Source organism: Amphiprion ocellaris, chromosome 4 (assembly GCF_022539595.1).
Source record: "Amphiprion ocellaris isolate individual 3 ecotype Okinawa chromosome 4, ASM2253959v1, whole genome shotgun sequence".
In the NCBI taxonomy this organism is placed as follows: Eukaryota; Metazoa; Chordata; class Actinopteri; family Pomacentridae; genus Amphiprion; species Amphiprion ocellaris.
In genome coordinates this window covers 23149339-23166737 of record NC_072769.1, presented here as the reverse complement: position 1 = coordinate 23166737, position 17399 = coordinate 23149339, and the positions used below count along the sequence as shown (strand labels likewise).

The 17399-nt window shown below is 41.9% G+C and overlaps 3 protein-coding genes and 1 pseudogene across 4 annotated transcripts; 2 read left to right on the top strand and 2 right to left on the bottom strand.

The window, feature by feature from the left end:
- Positions 1 to 1692: 1692 nt before the first annotated feature.
- Positions 1693 to 2427, top strand: LOC111567265 (histone H1-like; annotated as a pseudogene).
- Positions 2428 to 3031: 604 nt separating this feature from the next.
- Positions 3032 to 4166, bottom strand: LOC111567394 (late histone H2A.L3). Its single transcript, XM_023268499.3, has one exon. It carries the CDS (start codon positions 3851 to 3853, stop codon positions 3467 to 3469), a length of 387 nt encoding a protein of 128 aa, XP_023124267.2. The 5' UTR covers positions 3854 to 4166; the 3' UTR covers positions 3032 to 3466.
- Positions 4167 to 4384: 218 nt separating this feature from the next.
- LOC111567427 (histone H3) lies at positions 4385 to 5264 on the bottom strand. Its single transcript, XM_023268548.3, has one exon. It carries the CDS (start codon positions 5242 to 5244, stop codon positions 4834 to 4836), a length of 411 nt encoding a protein of 136 aa, XP_023124316.1. The 5' UTR covers positions 5245 to 5264; the 3' UTR covers positions 4385 to 4833.
- A 1870-nt stretch (positions 5265 to 7134) lies between these two features.
- LOC111567248 (protein NLRC3-like) lies at positions 7135 to 17360 on the top strand. Of its 2 annotated transcripts, XM_023268234.3 has the most exons (10): positions 7137 to 7384; positions 8163 to 8297; positions 8578 to 8682; positions 9066 to 9170; positions 9771 to 9979; positions 10101 to 11895; positions 13205 to 13381; positions 14242 to 14415; positions 15167 to 15340; positions 16242 to 17360. In XM_023268234.3, exons 2-10 carry the CDS (start codon positions 8182 to 8184, stop codon positions 16255 to 16257), a joined length of 2871 nt encoding a protein of 956 aa, XP_023124002.1. In that variant the 5' UTR covers positions 7137 to 7384; positions 8163 to 8181; the 3' UTR covers positions 16258 to 17360. The 2 variants fall into 2 exon arrangements, with proteins under 2 accessions (XP_035803131.1, XP_023124002.1); XM_035947238.2 differs by lacking the exon at positions 14242 to 14415 and having other exon boundaries at positions 7135 to 7384.
- The last annotated feature ends 39 nt before the right edge of the window (positions 17361 to 17399 follow it).

Sequence of the window (17399 nt, the reverse complement as noted above, 5' to 3'; positions counted from 1 at the left end):
ATATTATTTTCAAGATCGCTACCAAAGTATCTATTTAATCACTTAAAAATCTTGCCAACAGTCCTCTACAACTAATGCAGGACTGACTACTGTAATGTTCTTCTGCCTCATCTCCATAAAAAGATGATAATTCTTCTCCAAGTGCTTCAAAACTCAGCAGTGCAAGTTTCAACTCATGTTTTAAGGTCTCTGATCTGGTTACCCCTGTGTTTAAGAATTAATTTTAAGATCCTTTAATTGGTTTATAAAGCTCTTATTGGTCTTGGTCCTTCATATTTATCTGACTTCTGACTTTTTTATCTCATGAACCCTGCAGAACCTTCAGGTCTTCTGGTTTTTAATTGAAGTCAGAACAAAAACCTGCATTGAGGAAGCATTTTGTTCTTCTATCTGTGGAACAGAAGACCTGAGGGCAGCAGAGTGTTGGTATTTTCAAAGCAAACTCAAGAATCTGCCTTATTAGTCAGACTTTGATTGATTTGATGCATTTTATTTACATTCTTATTTGAATTAATTGTATTGACTTCTTCTATTTATGTTTTTCCCATCAAGCTTATTTTATGTTGTCATGTAGCCAAAACATTCAATTAACAAACCCAGTTTCTGTTTAAATGGAATAATTATATTAGTGACAGCTGCATGTTGCTGTCTTGATTAAAGTCATTAATTTCTTAATCACACATCAATAACAGGCTGATTTTAGATGATTCAGGATGATAAATACAGAAAAATCCTCTCATCCTCCAAAAATTCTGAGCTGAGCCTTTCATGTAGTTCCAGTCTGAATGTAAATCATTTTTGTGCTAAAATAAGTTTATTTTTTTTGTTTTGCAGTTTCAGCTTTTTGTTTTCAGTCGATTAACAATTTCTTGCATCGTTTCCCAAACCAGCCCACAATAAGTAAATATGTGCTGATCAGGATAAATAGGAAATCAGTTTAACTGTAAACTAACAGGAAATCTAAGTATCAGTAACTCTGTAAACAATCTATATATAATATGTGATCATGAAGAAATGTGTGATGAACTTCAGTATAACTCAAAGATTTTCTAATTCATGTATTTAGACATGAGACCTGCAACATGGATTTGAATACTGGATAATAGGACAATAACGTGTAAAAAATCCTAAATATTAAGACAGTAGATGTAATGTTTGTTAAATCAAAAGGTTTATTAAAGCGTTTAAGTGTCGGTGCTTCGATAATCCAGCATTTAGTCCAGACAGAGTTTCTTCCAGTGGATCATTCAGACACCAGCAGACCCCGAGCACCGGCAGCGTCCGTGTGTTTACCGGCGATAAAATCTCGCCGCTTTCAGGCCAACAAAACAGCGCAGCGCCGCCGTTTTCCTTCCACTATATCCTCACATGTCTCTGCTAACCGGAACACCGATGTTCCACCGGAGACGTGGAGCTTTTAGTCGTTTTAGGAGCACAAATATGCAGAAAAGTGTCAGCGAACCGCACTCGGTCACCGTGTGTCCGACAGCTTGGAAGCCTCCTGGAAGCGAGAGACAAAGAGCTGGAAGCCGAACATGAGCCCAGTGTGGAGGGACACGCGTGTCGTCGGCGTGGCAGCGACCGTGGAGTGTGAAAAGGCTGATTTTGTACGTATTTTTTGTCCAAAACGTGTCGGAGAAAACACAAATGTGGCCGCGTTTGAGGCAGCGGCAGCCCGGTGTGGTGTGTTGCCTCTTTACGGTTCTCATGGTGTTTATAAGTCCCGCCTCCTGCGTTCAGCTCGGACACTTTGAGACGAACAGAGACAGAGAAACATGGCAGAAGAAGCTCCAGCAGCTGCACCGGCTAAAGCTCCGGCCAAAACCCCGAAGAAGAAGGCGGTCCGGTCCAAGACGGACGGACCCAGCCTCCCGAAGCTGATCGTCGCCGCTGTGGCCGAGTCCAAGGAGCGGAAGGGGATCTCACTGGCTGCGATCAAGAAGGTGCTGGCGACGAAAAAGGTGGATGTGGCGAAGTCCAACAAACGCATCAACACCGCCGTCACCAAGATGGTCACCAATGGGGTTCTGATCCAGACTAAGGGTACCGGAGCCTCCGGTTCCTTCAAGCTCGCCAAGAAGGAGCCCAAAGCTTCCAAACCGGCCAAGAAGGTGATGAAGAAGACTCCCGTCAAAGCCAAGAAACCCGCCGCTGCCAAAGCTAAGAAACCTGCCGCGACCAAGAAGGCAGCAGCTAAGAAGACAGCGGTCAAGAAGTCCCCGAAGAAGGCAGCAGTCAAGAAAGCCGTCAAGAAGACGCCGAAGAAGAGCCCCAAGAAGCCCGCCGCTAAGAAGCCCAAAGCTGCAGCCAAGAAGCCCGCAGCCAAGAAAAGTGCAGTCAAGAAGCCTGCAGCTAAGAAAGCTGCAAAGAAGTGAAGCTGCTTCATCTTCACTCACTCATCAGCAAAGGCTCTTTTCAGAGCCACCACAGTCTCCACCAAAGAGCTGCTGCCTCACTCATCACTACATCAGAACTCAACATCACTGCTCACATTTTAAAGCTCAACAAGGTGGAAACTCTAAATTCAGCTGCAAACTTAATGTAGATATTAAAAGTAAGAACTGAAATGTAAATAATTTGGAGTTAAGGATTATAAGTATTTTGAGATCAATTTATTACTACCTCTTCTTTATAATCATATAATTTTAAATATATTTTAAATACAATAACAGCACCACTCTATATTAAGTAAAATGTGTCATTCCATTTTGTTGTGTTAATCACTTAAGCCTTTGCTAATAATGTTAACTATTTTAAAGGAGCAGGACTGGGATTAGCGGAAAAAACATCTCACATGTGTAACACCATCATATTTTAAGTTGAACCAAAAAGAAAAATATCTTTGCATTAGTATTATTAGTCCAAACTTAATTGTTCTGATTCGGAATTTTTTAGGGCTGCACCGCGGACGTAAGAGAGGACAGCCTATGGCACTTTCACTGGGTGGAGCCAGACTGAGACTTTTATTACCAAAACCAACATGTTCCAATAACTGCACATATTTAGTCTCCAATATGACATACTAGCTTCATCAAAGTCAAAGTCAGCTTTATTGTCAATTCTTCAATATGTACATGACATACCAAGAATCGAAATTTCGTTACTCCTCTTCGTGCAACAGTAGACATTAAATAAACACACAACGCAAAAAAAAGAACAAAGGAAGCAAAATTAGAGCTGAGCAACAACTAAGAACTAAGAAACAGAACTGAGTGAAATGTAAACATGTATTGGAATGAATGTCCAACTGATCTGCTTTAGTTTAATTTCATTATGTCTTATTGTTTTGTGTGCTGATGTGTTACCACTATTCATGTTTTAAACGGTAGCAGACAGTGTAGTCTGCATATTAATTTGATCGTTGCAATAACTGTGTATAATATGAGATGAAGGATGTTTGCTGTTTATCAGATGACAGTGTTTGGCTCTGAAAAGAGCCTTTGTGTTGATCAGCGGATTTCCTGCTTTACTTGGACTTGGCGGGCTTCTCGGTCTTCTTGGGCAGCAGCACAGCCTGGATGTTGGGCAGCACGCCGCCCTGAGCGATCGTCACTCCGCCCAGCAGCTTGTTGAGCTCCTCGTCGTTGCGGACAGCCAGCTGCAGGTGACGGGGGATGATGCGGGTCTTCTTGTTGTCTCTGGCGGCGTTTCCAGCCAGCTCCAGGATCTCAGCAGTCAGGTACTCCAGCACAGCCGCCAGGTAGACGGGAGCGCCGGCACCCACACGCTGCGCATAATTTCCCTTCCTCAGCAGCCTGTGGACACGACCGACCGGGAACTGAAGTCCTGCCCGGGAGGAGCGGCTCTTTGCCTTGGCTCTGGCTTTGCCGGCACCTTTTCCACGTCCAGACATGATTCTGTATCACAGTTTCTGACTGACAGCAGGAACTAAAATAAAACAAGCGGAACAGACAGCAGCTTATAAAGAGTAACAGGCTGCCCTCTGATTGGTCAGAGTCAGCGTAGAGTGTGATCGTCCAATCAGAGGAGAGCTGTTGTAGTCGGATGTTGTATCCTTCCGCTTTGGTCGCTGCACAGTTTTAGATAGATAGCATTGGGGAAATTTACAGTGCAACAGCAGCAAATTGAACAATTTGAATAAAAAAAGAGAGCAGCACAGTGCATCTCCTTCTAGAAGAAAACCACATTTAGAGCAAAATTACTATGAAATAGCATGGCATAATTTTTTACATTTTTATTGCAGTTAAGCTGCAGTTTAGCAAAACATTGTTCTTAGTGGATTTCAAACAGAATCCCAACTGGAAGCAGCACAAATATATATTATAGTAGATACATTTAAGTAATGAATCAAGTTTAATCTTGCAAACAAAATATTAATTTTCATAATTTAAATATTTAAGTTATAACATTTATTTAAGAGCACATTTATCAACTTTATTCACTGAAATTCTTTGACTTACCATAAACAAGGACTTTTACAAACATTACAGCAGAGCAGCAGCAATAAATCAAGAAAATTTTCACATTTTCACCTATAAAATCAATAAACATCTGTCAGCAGAATCTGACTGCAATCACTACAGATACAAAGGTCATTTAGACTAATAGTAATTACACTGTGACTGGTCAGTATGTCATCATTTACAAGGTGAGAGTGAAGGCCACAATTTTCCCTGTGACTTTATTAAACAAAATGATTATTCTGAATAACTAAATTTGAAATGACATTTGTTATTAACATTGTCTGGGTCATAATCAAAAAGCAGTAATTTTACACCTCAAGAGTATTAGATGGAACATTGAGCTCTCACAGTGAACATGTGTGGCTCTTAAAAGAGCCGTTGTGTCGGGTGTAAAGTGAATGCTGTGGGTCTAAGCTCTCTCTCCACGGATGCGGCGGGCCAGCTGGATGTCTTTGGGCATGATGGTGACCCTCTTGGCGTGGATGGCACACAGGTTGGTGTCCTCGAAGAGACCGACCAGGTAAGCCTCGCTGGCCTCCTGCAGAGCCATGACAGCGGAGCTCTGGAAGCGCAGGTCCGTCTTGAAGTCCTGAGCGATCTCTCTGACGAGGCGCTGGAAGGGCAGCTTGCGGATCAGCAGCTCCGTGGATTTCTGGTAGCGACGGATCTCTCTCAAAGCCACGGTACCGGGACGGTAACGGTGAGGCTTCTTCACACCGCCGGTGGCCGGCGCGCTCTTGCGGGCAGCCTTGGTGGCCAGCTGCTTCCTGGGAGCTTTTCCTCCGGTGGATTTACGAGCGGTCTGCTTGGTTCTTGCCATTCTGCTTCCTCTGTCTTCACTGGTCCAACAGTAAAAATAAGTGGAGACCGAGCGGCAACACTCAGCTTATATGGAGAGCGGCGGAGCAACGGCAGCTCTGATTGGTCCAGAGCGGTGCAGCACGTGGACTATCAGAGCGTGTATTGGATGAAATGAATGTGACGTTTAAAATAAGCTCCTCCTCCACAGCGTCCGCCAAATTTATTTGATTTGATACTACACTATATAAGAAAGAAGGAACACACACACATATATATATATATATATAATCAGTTCTTAATTAAATAATATTGAGAAAAGCAGTATTGGATTTTAGTATCCAGTGTTTTCCTGCAGAGAGGAGTTTTACAGTTTGGTGGTGTTGTCAAACACCAAGACATCTCTTTGCTTATATTGGCTTGTTCTGCTGTGAAATACTTAACATTTAGTTAAAAGAATAAGTTCAGATTTCAGTGTCATCTTGAGTCGTAAATCATTAACTGCTAAAGATCCATGAAAATACAATAATGACAGCAATCCACTATAGAGAAAAATGTAAATTTAGATTTAATCTGTCTTCTTTGTGCCTATTCTTGTTAAAATAGATGTAACTGAAGATGTAATGATGTTCATCAATGTATTACTGCCATAACACTATGGCTGCTTAAACAAAATGAGATAATGTAAAATACACATATAGTCAGCTATCAAAAATATAGTCAATAATTAAGTACTGGAAGTGGTAACATTGGCGTTAACATTGATGTCTTTTAAATTTTAGTAATTCATGTTATCTGAAGAAAAGGTGTGGTTATCAGGAGGTCTCTGAGCGGATGGCCGCTCACATATACAGTAGACTGTATATAAAGAGGACAGAAGCAGTGTAGGGAGAAGCTGAAAAAGCTCAAAAGTGACTGTCGGTCCACCAAGGACCACAGCGGCCGGCGTGGGTCAACCAGGAGGTGTTGGAAGAGGTTTAATGAACGCTATTTACTGGCACCGCACCGCCAGCAACAGGAGGGAGACTCAGCTGCTGCATTGTTGGAGACGTTCGAGGACGGTGAGTGTTTTGTGACTTCAAGAACCTTATACATCATTTGTCCCATTGGTGGCAAGCTTCTTTTAAGCAAACAAGTATATTTAGAAAGTAACGTCGTTGTCTCCTGTAGCAGACGATAAGATAGCTAGTTAGCCATCAGCGCTACTTAGTTAGCCATCGGCGCTAGCTAGTTAGCCATCGGCGCTAGCTAGTTAGCTAGTTAGCCATAATATCCCTCACCTCTAATGAGTGTCCCAGCCATTTGGATAAAAAAAATCTGGACACCCCTGAATTATAAATTACTGAATTAAAAATTACTGCTGTTCCTTCACTTTAAAAGGATCCAGATGAGGTGGCCTTCTTTTGGAGGTTTCAGCTGTGAGGAGACTGATGTAGACCTAAAACTCTCTGAAGGATTACTTATCTCATCTGGCCTGGGAACACCTTGGGATCCTGCAGGAGAAGTTAGAAAACACTGCTGAAAGATCTGCTGCCACCCAGACTGACTGTGGATAAGTATTTCCACAGGTCCTTTACTCCTCCATCAGTCAGACTGTACAAAGCTCCATTAGAACTTCACTGGTCGACCTCATTTACTGCTGCACTTTTTTTCTTTTTTCTTCTTACAGACACATTGCACTGACTTATGTGCAATAATCTGTTACAACCTCATCTTTTGGATTTAGTGCTCTTAAAAATTTCATCTTGTGTATATAATGTTCTCTGTCTTTTAAATATATTCTTATCCTGCCCTTTTAGCCCTGTCCTTTGAGCTGCTGTAACGGTGAACTTTCCCCACTGTGGGATCAATAAAGTTTATCTTATCTTATATAATAAGTGAGTGAATACATGTTTATCAGGTGACGGCGTTCTTCTTTCAGTGTTGGAACAACAACTGCAACAGCGTGTCTCTGATGAGTCTTTCCAGAACACTGCTAGTAAATGTGTCTTCAGCTGAGCAGCATCAGAACATGTGTTGAAGGCAGGAATCCTCACAGCTAGCTGGAGTTACCTGTAGTCATGTGATTTCTAAGAAACAGGGGAGGAGCAGTGAGTCGAGAACGGAATGAGGAAATGAACAGTTCAGACTCCATTTTACAGCCGACAGAGGAGGACAACAAGGTGAGTGGTAGTTTAACATTCTTATTCTTCTGCTGTCAGAAAACAACTATGAATCTTTGAATTTTATTTCTGTTCTTGGGGTTTTATATCACAGGAGTGTTTTAATACTAACTGCTGAGGAAGCTTTTTATCTGGTGAAAGGATCTTTACTAAAAACTGGTTCACTTTCTCCTTTACATTTTCAAACTTGTCAGATATTTGAAGTTGTCAAAGTTTAAAGGTCAGTTGGTACAACAGAGAACCAGGTCCAGACGAAGGAAACAGTGTTTGGGTTCACCTTGATAAACTGGGATCTGAAAGTATTTCCAACCCTTTGTATGAGAGTTTTCCAACATAAATTAAAAGTTTGACATGTCAGAGATCAACTGCAGATGTGGTTAGAGCAACAACATTTGGATTTATTATCAGAGGTGAAATATAACGAGGAAAGATGGACATAGATGAAACACAATGTGAGGAAATGTGAGCTGGTGGTTTTGGTGGAATCTTGACAAACAGCAGCGATCTCAGAGCTCAGGAGGAGCAAGACTGAGCAGGCGAATCAGTAACATGAGAACAGGGAGGAAACACTCCAGCTGCTGGGTAGTTCAGACTCAGTCAGATCAAGAAACCTGGTTGCAGAGGCAGGTGAGAGTCAGTTGTCTCTCTGAGGACTTTTTTTCAGAGTTCACTTCTGTGGACACAAAGAACCTGAATGAAGACGAATCTGAACTTGTGTGTTACTTTGTCTTTTATTATTTCCTGAGCTCTCAGTCAGTGTTGCTGGTTTTCTTCTCAGATTGACTGAAGTTCACAATATGAGTGATTGTGAGAAGAAGGAATTTCCAAACTCCGGCCATCTGTCCAAGAAGAGTGACCAATCCAAATTAGATCCTCTACTCTTCAGTAATGAACTTGGACCCTCAGACATAAAGTAAGAAAACTGCCTCTAACTTATTTATGTGTCTCCTTTATAATTACATCTGTCAGTTATATGTTGTTGATTTTAATCGGTAGATTAAAATGTTTTTGTAGCACACATAGAAATCATTTGTCCTGTTTTCCTCTCAGCATCTTCAGTAGAAAAACTGTAATCAAAGAGGACGATTGCAAACAATAACCATCTCATCATCTGTAGTTTGTATATTTAAACTATGTATATGATCAGAGAATTGACCAGTGATTGATGAGAGGACAAACATGTGTTTCAACAGACAGAGAGCAGAGTGTGCAGCCTCCAGCTGTCTGTCCATGAAGAGTGACCAATCCAAATTAGATCCTCCACTCTTCAGTAATGAACCTGAACCCTCAGACACAAAGTAAGAAAAGTGCCTCTAACTTCTCCATATGTCTCCTTTATAATTACATATGTCAGTTATATGTTGTTGATTTTAATCAGTAGATCAAAAAGGTTTTACTGACAGACTTTAAAAATGTTTTTGTAACACAAATAGAAATCTTTTTACCTGTTTTCTTCTCAGCATCTTCAGTAGAAAAGTTGTAATCTAATTAAAGAGGACGACGGCAAACATTAACCATCTCATCATCTTGTGTTATAGCTACTCTCAGGTGTATGTCGCTTTGGATAAAAATGTCTGCTAAATGAAAATGTAGAATTATCTGCAGTTTGTGTATTCAAATTATGTATATGATCAGATAACTGATCAGTGATTGATGAGAGTACAAACATGTGTTTCAACAGACAAAGAGCAGAGTCTGCAGCCTCCAGCTGTCTGTCCATGAAGAGTGACCAATCCAAATTAGATCCTCCACTCTTCAGTAATGAGCCTGAACCCTCAGACACAAAGTAAGAAACTGTTTCAATTGTAAATTGACCTGATGCAAGATGAACGTTTCAGGATGGAGGAACAAATTTTATATAATATTATTAGCTTGATATGCTGATATTTTCAGAGTTAAAGAATATTGTTGAATTATGTAGTTGATGTTGTGGTTGGTCTTCATCGGGTTCCTGGTTCTAGTGATCCAGATGTTTGAAATAAAAGCTGAACGCTGTGTGTCTGAGGCTGCTGCTCTGTCAGTTTTTCCATGATTCCTACTCTGAGTTGAAAGTGAAGTGAGCCGAGCTGAGCTACCCAAAGTAAGTGTAAAGCAGTGAAGAACAGAAGCAGCTGTCTGTGATGGAAGGCTGTTACTGTGAAGCTGCTGCACAAAGTGTTGAGCTTGTATTAACAGCAAACTGCAGGCAGATCAGTCAGAGTTTAATCAGACAACTGATGGGAAAGAAGTGGCTGGAGTTAATAATAAAAGGAAGCAGCTTTTTTTTATTAGCGGCTGAACTCAGACAGAACAGTAACTTCACTTTTACTGTTCTCTTCTGCACTGTGGAGTCAGATGTGGATGCTTTTCTCCAGATGATGTGAGTGATGAATAAATGTGTTGACAGAGTGATGAAGAGGAGGGGAGTTTCTGCGGAGGAGCAGCCGTCCTGCTGCGCTCGGTGTCAGGACGTCCTGAAGGATCCAGTCTCTACCAGCTGTGGACACTGGTTCTGCAGACAGTGCATCAGCTCATACTGGGACCAGTCTGCTCCATCAGGACACTCCTCCTGTACTCAGTGTGGAGATAGATCCAGAACCATCAGCTGTGGACAAAGTAAGACTCAACATCTGCTGGTGGACTAATGGGTGAAAAGTGACCTTGTTGTTGTGTTGTTTTGTCTTACCATGAAAGATGTTTGTGTTTGTTGAGACTGATTGTTGTCTGGTCTGAGCAGATGTTGGTCTGCAGGAGGTTCTGCAGGAACATAAGATGAGTCTGAGGAGGAGATGCGAACATGTGACTGAAGGAAGTGATGAACCAGGAGGTGGAACCCTCCTCAACAGGATCTACACTGAGCTCTACATCACAGAGGGACACAGTGGAGAAGCTGATACCCAACATGAGGTGATGCAGCTGGAGAAAGCTTCCAAGAAGAGTCTCCATGATACTCCCATCAGGTGCCAGGACATATTTAAAGCCTTTCCTGAGCAGCAGAGAGCCATCAGAGTGGTCCTGACCAACGGCGTCGCTGGCATCGGAAAAACCTTTTCAGCGCAGAAGTTCACTCTGGACTGGGCAGAGGGCCAAGAAAACCAAGACGTCAGTGTGGTGGTTGTGCTTCCATTCAGGGAGCTGAACTTGATCAGAGATGAGCAGCACAGTCTTCTCACGCTGCTCCATGTTTTCCATCCAACATTACAGAAGGTGACGGCAGAGCAGCTGGCTGTCTGTAAACTTTTGTTCATCTTTGACGGTCTGGATGAAAGCAGACTTTCACTGGTTTTCACCAACAGGAAGGTTGTGTCTGACGTCAGCCAGAAGTCATCGCTTAACATTTTGCTGGTGAACCTCATGGAGGGGAATCTGCTTCCCTCGGCTCTGATCTGGATCACTTCTCGCCCTGCGGCAGCCAATCAGATCACTCCTACATGTGTGGACAGGTTAACAGAAGTACGAGGCTTCACTGACCGCCAGAAGGAGGAGTACTTCAGGAGGAGGTTCAGTGATGAAGAGCATTCCAGCACAATCATCTCCCACATGAAGACATCCAGGAACCTCCACATCATGTGTCGACTCCCAGTGTTCTGCTGGATCACTGCTGCAGTTCTGGAGCACATGTTGACCACAGAGCAGAGAGGAGAGCTGCCCAAGAGCCTGACTGACATGTTCTCACACTTCCTGCTGGTTCAGACACAGAAGAAGAAGAACAAGTACCATGAGGGACATGAGATGAGTCCACAGGAGCTGATGGAGGCTGACAGGGAAGTTCTTCTGAAGCTGGGGAGGCTGGCCTTTGAACATATGGAGAATGGAAACATCATGTTCTACCAAGAAGACCTGGAGCAGTGTGGTCTGGATGTGACAGAGGCCTCGGTGTTCTCAGGAGTTTGTACACAGATCTTCAGAAGAGAGTGTGTGATGTTCCAGAAACCAGTCTACTGCTTTGTTCATCTGAGCATTCAGGAGTTTCTGGCTGCAGTCTACATGTTCCACTGTTACACCAACAGGAACCAGAAAGTTCTGCAGGACTTCCTGGGAAAAGACTGGCAAGATGAGAATGGAGACACTCTGGATGTGTTCCTGAACAAAGTCATGGAGAAATCCCTCAGAAGTGAAAATGGTCACCTGGACCTGTTTGTTCGTTTCCTTCATGGCCTCTGTCTAGAGTCCAACCAGAGACTCTTAGGAGGCCTGCTGGGTCAGACAGAGAACCGTCCAGAAATGATCCAGAGAGTCATCAACAACCTGAAGGAGATGAACAGTTATGAAATGTCTCCAGACAGAAGCATCAACATCTTCCACTGTCTGATGGAGATGAAGGATCTTTCAGTACATCAGGAGATCCAAGAGTTCCTGCAGTCAGAGAACAGATCAGAGATGGAACTCTCTGAGATCCACTGCTCAGCTCTGGCCTACATGCTGCAGATGTCAGAGGAGGTTCTGGATGAGTTGGACCTGAACAAGTACACAACATCATGGGAGGGAAAACGGAGACTGATTCCAGCTGTGAGGAACTGCAGAAAGTTCCGGTGAGTCCAAATGTGCTGAACATGATCAGTCAGAGTAGATCAGTAGTTCAATTCTTCAGATGTTCTCACTAGAACATCTCATTCTTCTTAATGTTCCACTTGTCTATTTCAAACATCACATGTAGTCTCAGATGTTTTTCAGCTGCTTCAAATGCTGTGAAAATGTAGATTTTTCATGTTCTTGTGTTTAAAGCTGATAAATGAATGAAGACTGTTTTTCGATTTAATTCTAATAATTGTTCCATCAGACAGTTTTTTCTTCTAAGTTTCTTCCTTTGGCTGATGGATGAAACATGCAGATCTTCTGAAACACATGAACTGTAGAGGTTCTTTATGTGGAAGCGTTTTACAATTTTCAGTGAAGCAGTGAAGTTATTATCACATGAAGAGGTTCTGAAATCAGTGTTATCTAATCAGACAAACACGTTTGACCTTATTTGTCTCTTTAAAGTTTAAAATAAGATCTGTGTCATTTTCAGACAGCATTTTTTTTCAAGCTGGGAGAATTAATTTGATGAATTTATTGCTGTCACTTTTAAGAATGGGTTTTTAATGAGTTCTTTTTTTATATTTCACAATTTTCCCCTGTTTGTCTTTACTGACCCTGTATTTTTTTTTGAGTGTCATGTGTCCACTGAATTTTTTCTGCCTGTTATTTTTGAAACGTGCTGGATAGAAAAATGAACATCATTATTTAAATTGAGATTCTAAGTTGAGCTGAAGCAGCTACTGTAGCCACACGTGACAATGATGAGATGATATTGATGCTGTAACAGTGATTTGGTTTCTCAGGTAGAGAATAATCCTGAAACCAGTGAAGTGATGAAATCACTTGTCCAACAGTTTTTATCTAAAGCTTGTAGACACATCATCAGAGAGACAACAGAGACATCATCTTTCAACTGGACATGTTCACTGAACTCAGTCACAATATCCTGAATCCCAGTAAAAACAGGACAGAAAATGTTCTTCTCGTCCAGATGTTCTGCTGAGAATTTTGTGGAGTCAGATGTGAGATCAGCTCACGCTGACAGACTATGGGCAGTATGGAAGCCTGAATGGAAGTCCATCTTCTGTCCTCCATCTGCAGATGAACCCAAAGAAAGATTCAAAGTGTGCAGGTGTGAGAGAGGCTGTTGAGAATTCAGTCATTCATGTCAAACAGTCAGAGAAGATCAGCTGAACCTCTGATGTGACGAACTAAATGTCCAACAAGTCCAGTCCAAATGTTCTGCTATCAAATGCATGAAGGAAATGTAAAGTATCCTCTTTCATAACAACATATTTTATCATTTATGTCTCATTACAGACTTTATAACTGTGAACTCTCAGAGAGTCACTGTGAAGTCGTGGCCTCAGCTCTGAAGTCCAACCCCTCCCATCTGACAGATCTGGACCTAAGTCGAAGCATCAACCTGCAGGATTCAGGAGTGAAGCATCTTTCTGCTGGACTGCAGAGTCCAAATTGTAAACTGGAGACTCTCAGGTCAGTTCACTGTTGATCATTTATCAATATATTCACTTTAAATCTTTGACTGAAGTTTGAAGATTTTGTTGATAAATTTTGAGTATTTTCCTGAGAACAGTGTGAAGATGTTTGAGATTGTTGAAGTGCGAATAAATCCCCTGATCAGCTGACTGCAGAGTTCCAAGATGGAGGACAGAAGCCACAGTCCTGCTGTGTGTCTGAATGTAAAGCTGCTGTGAAAGTGATGTGAAGCTTCAGCAGTCTGACTTTCATAGATCCAGTCAATATGTTTGTGTTTCCTCAGTGTTTGTGCTGAGCTGCAGTGGAGCCTCAGGATCTCAAAGAGGAGTTTAGCTGTCAACAGTCTGGAAGTTTGATGGACACTCACTTGAATGGTGTCGGTCAGATTCCTTTCGGCTGGGTTGTATTAGGAAGAGAGCAGTGGACAGTCAATGTAGACAGCAGGAATCAGAATCCCTCTGTAATTTACAGATGACATGTGACTGTTGTTGGAAGACACACTGGAAGATGTGAATGAGACAAAGCTACCAAGCTGATTTCCACAGAAGAAGAAGGTGATGGAAAAATAAAAGTACAATGAGATTTGATGTTGATCCTGTAATGAGAGACTGGACTGAGGCCAGCAGATGTTATTGATGTATGGACCTGAATAAGTGTATGAATGTTGTCCTGACATCTGGATGATGTGTGTAGAAGGCTGACATGATGATGATCCACAGTAACAGAAGGACAAAGTCACTGTGATGGTTTTAGAGAAAAACTCATTGATGAGGACAAAGTAATGTTAAGCTGCGCATTCAGAACCTGAACACATCTGATGGATCATCAATAATTTTACCTACATATTTTTTATTCAGATTGGAGTACTGCTGGTTGTCAGAGATCAGCTGTGATTCTCTGGTCTCAGCTCTGAAGTCCAACCCCTCCCATCTTAAACATCTGGACCTGAGCTTCAATATCCTACAAGATACATCACTGAAACATCTGTGCAGTTTTCTGGAGAGTCCAGACTGCATCCTGAAGACTCTGAGGTTAGACTTCATGTTTTCAGTGATTCAGACTTCTCATCTTTGGGTGAATGTTGCTTTTTTCACATCCGTTTTAATGACTGGCGTGGATCATCCAAACAGTTTTTTTTTTCTTTTTAAATGTAGTAGGGAGTCATAAAGTCTAGACTCAGTCCAGAGTCAAAGATAAAGTGTCCTTCAAGTTCTCTGTGCTGAGATGATAAAAGTCATTGAGTAGAAGAACTCTTCTCACCTTTAAAAAAAAAAATTTTTTTTTGGACAGGACAGTGCATATTAATGAACATACAATATCATAATAGTTTACACAAGATTGCAGTAAATACGTCAGATTTAGCACAGGGCTAATTTCCATCTGTTGTGTACCTGTTTTGTCTCATATCACTGCAACACTTTAATTGGAACCTCATGAGTGGCACAAACTCTTTCCTTCAGCCTTTACAGCATTTGGAGCTGTGAGATGACTCAAGTAAAGACACTGGCTTTATCTGCTGCTCATCCTTTAGATGGTTTTCACCTTTATGTCCTGGAAGCAAATGTATTTGTCCTCTGTGGTCCAGCAGCTTCTCCTATGCTAGAGTAAATGAACAGATGTCATTCATTAAGCTGCACGTATGAAAAGAACATTTGAAGGAGATTTAACGTTGACTTCATACATAGAAATACAGATTTCTGCAGCTCTGAACTTATGATGAAACTCTGAATGATTTCAAGCAGGAACTTTGTCTCCTCAACTCATCTTTTATTTTTTATTCAGATTGAGGCGCTGCAGGTTGTCAGAGATCAGCTGTGATTCTCTGGTCTCAGCTCTGAAGTCCAACCCCTCCCATCTGGAACATCTGGACCTGAGCAGGAACAACCTGCAGGATTCATCAGTGAAACATCTGTTAGATCTTGTGGAGAGTCCAGACTGCAGCCTGAAGACTCTGAGGTCAGTAGAAAGTTCCAGTCAGTCTCTGCTGCTTTTAACAGTTTTCTACGAAACACAGTCACTATCAAAGCAAAGATTCAGTGTCTCCTGTAAACCTACTGCTTCTCAGTGAAGCTGTGAGAGCAGAACGGTGACAGAAACACAGAGACGGCAGTCAGCCAATCAGAGGAGCCAGAAGCTTGTTGTCATGGTGTGTTTGAGTGGATGAGAAGCCGACTGTTGTTGTTGTGTTGATGTTTTGAGGAAATAAAGCTGATTCCAGCTGACAGCCGTCCAGATGTGCAGAGACAGTGGTCGTCCTTCATCAAAGTTTCCATCACATCTGATCTCACAGTTTGTTGTCTCATTTCAACAGTGATCAGCTGATCAGTGTGATGTTTGTCACAGCTCTGAGATCAGTGAGACTGAAGCCTGCAAACCAGCAGCTCTTATTTCACAGCAGCATCATCATCACATGTAGGAACCATGAGGTGTTTCTACAGAGCAGATGCTCTGCTCAGGTCCAGCAATTACATCTGGATCTGTGTCTGTTTAGATCCAGATGTGTTGACTGACAGCCTCTATGTTGGTTTGTCAGCTGATGTTTGAGGAGCAGATGAGATGTTGATGGACACTCAGAGACTGTCAGTGTCAATGGAGCAGCAGTAAATCCATGAATGAAGAGTTTGTGCAGTAATGAAGCTTGATGACTGTCAGCAGTTTGTTTCCACTGTGGACTGCAGTGAAATGTGCAGAGAAACACACCTGATGCTGACAGTGTTTTCAGATATGTGAGCTTGGAGCTCAGTGTGTTCACTCCAACACGTTAACATGAAGCTGCTGCTCTGAACACGACTGAAGTCCTGATGAGCTGCTGATCAAATTCATTGATCTCCTCTGATCTTTCTTCTTCTCTCTGCAGATGGGAGTCAGACTGATCATGACGATGATTGTGCTGAGAGGATGAAGTGTGTCCTGATGATCCAGAGGTTGAAGCAGCAGCAGCAGCAGCTGGTGTGTCGAGACTCTGGCTGGACCATGTTACTGGGAGGTGGACTGGGAACCAGTGTAAAGTGTGTTGTTATCACTGTATAGTTTAGTGTTGCAGCTCCACACTGTGAATGATGGAGAACTGCAGTTAATGTTGACATAATACATTGGAAGTTGATGTCAGGTTGCAGAGTGTGCAGTAAGTTTCAGGATATTTATGTCAGTGCAGGATTATATTTCAGTTGTCTTTCTATTTCCAGCTGCAGTCAAAGTTGTTGAGCTTCTCTACCTGCAACACATTGAGCTGATGACAACAAAGTGTCCTGAAAACATTTCAGCTGAAGCCTTGGTGCCCAGAGAGAGTTTAATGAAGCACATTGGAGTCATTTTGATAACATCATGTTTAGTTAACAAACTGAAGATAAATCCAGTTTAGTCCTCAAAGGTCCAGAAGCAGCTTGTTGAGCTTAGAGTTCATCTTTAATCTGAACATCCTTTGACCTTTCTGAGCTCCTCACTTCATTTTCAATCATTAATTTGACATCAGATCATGTTTATTTTTCTAATATAACTTCTGGAATTGAATGAGAAATCTGTCATTTCATGAAAAATCCTTCAAACCTCAGAACCAACATTATTTTGTTAATGTTAGGATTTATTATCTCACAATGGCACTGCTAGTTGAACACTGAGATTGACATCACACGAGTAATACAATATTGATATTTATACCATTTATTGTGCAATTAATGCGTGAGCTGTGCTTGACCTTTTAAGGGAGAGATATGGATTCAAGTATTAACCCTAGGCTCTGAAGGGTTAAATACATTATGGACACAGACAGGTCAAGCTTGAAAGTTACAGCCGCACATACACACCAGAACATCAAGTGTTTTACACACACACACACTGTAACGTGTGGCAGTATGAGCTGAGGAGTAGTCAGCCATGGACTTGTGCTAGTGGATAGCAAAAAGAGCAAAGACTTGTAGATTTCCACAGGTTTCCATTTATTTTAGAAATAAATAAAAAAACATAAATGTCAGCTGTACCACATGTTACTTTAGTGAGCACAGAGGTCCGCGTACAC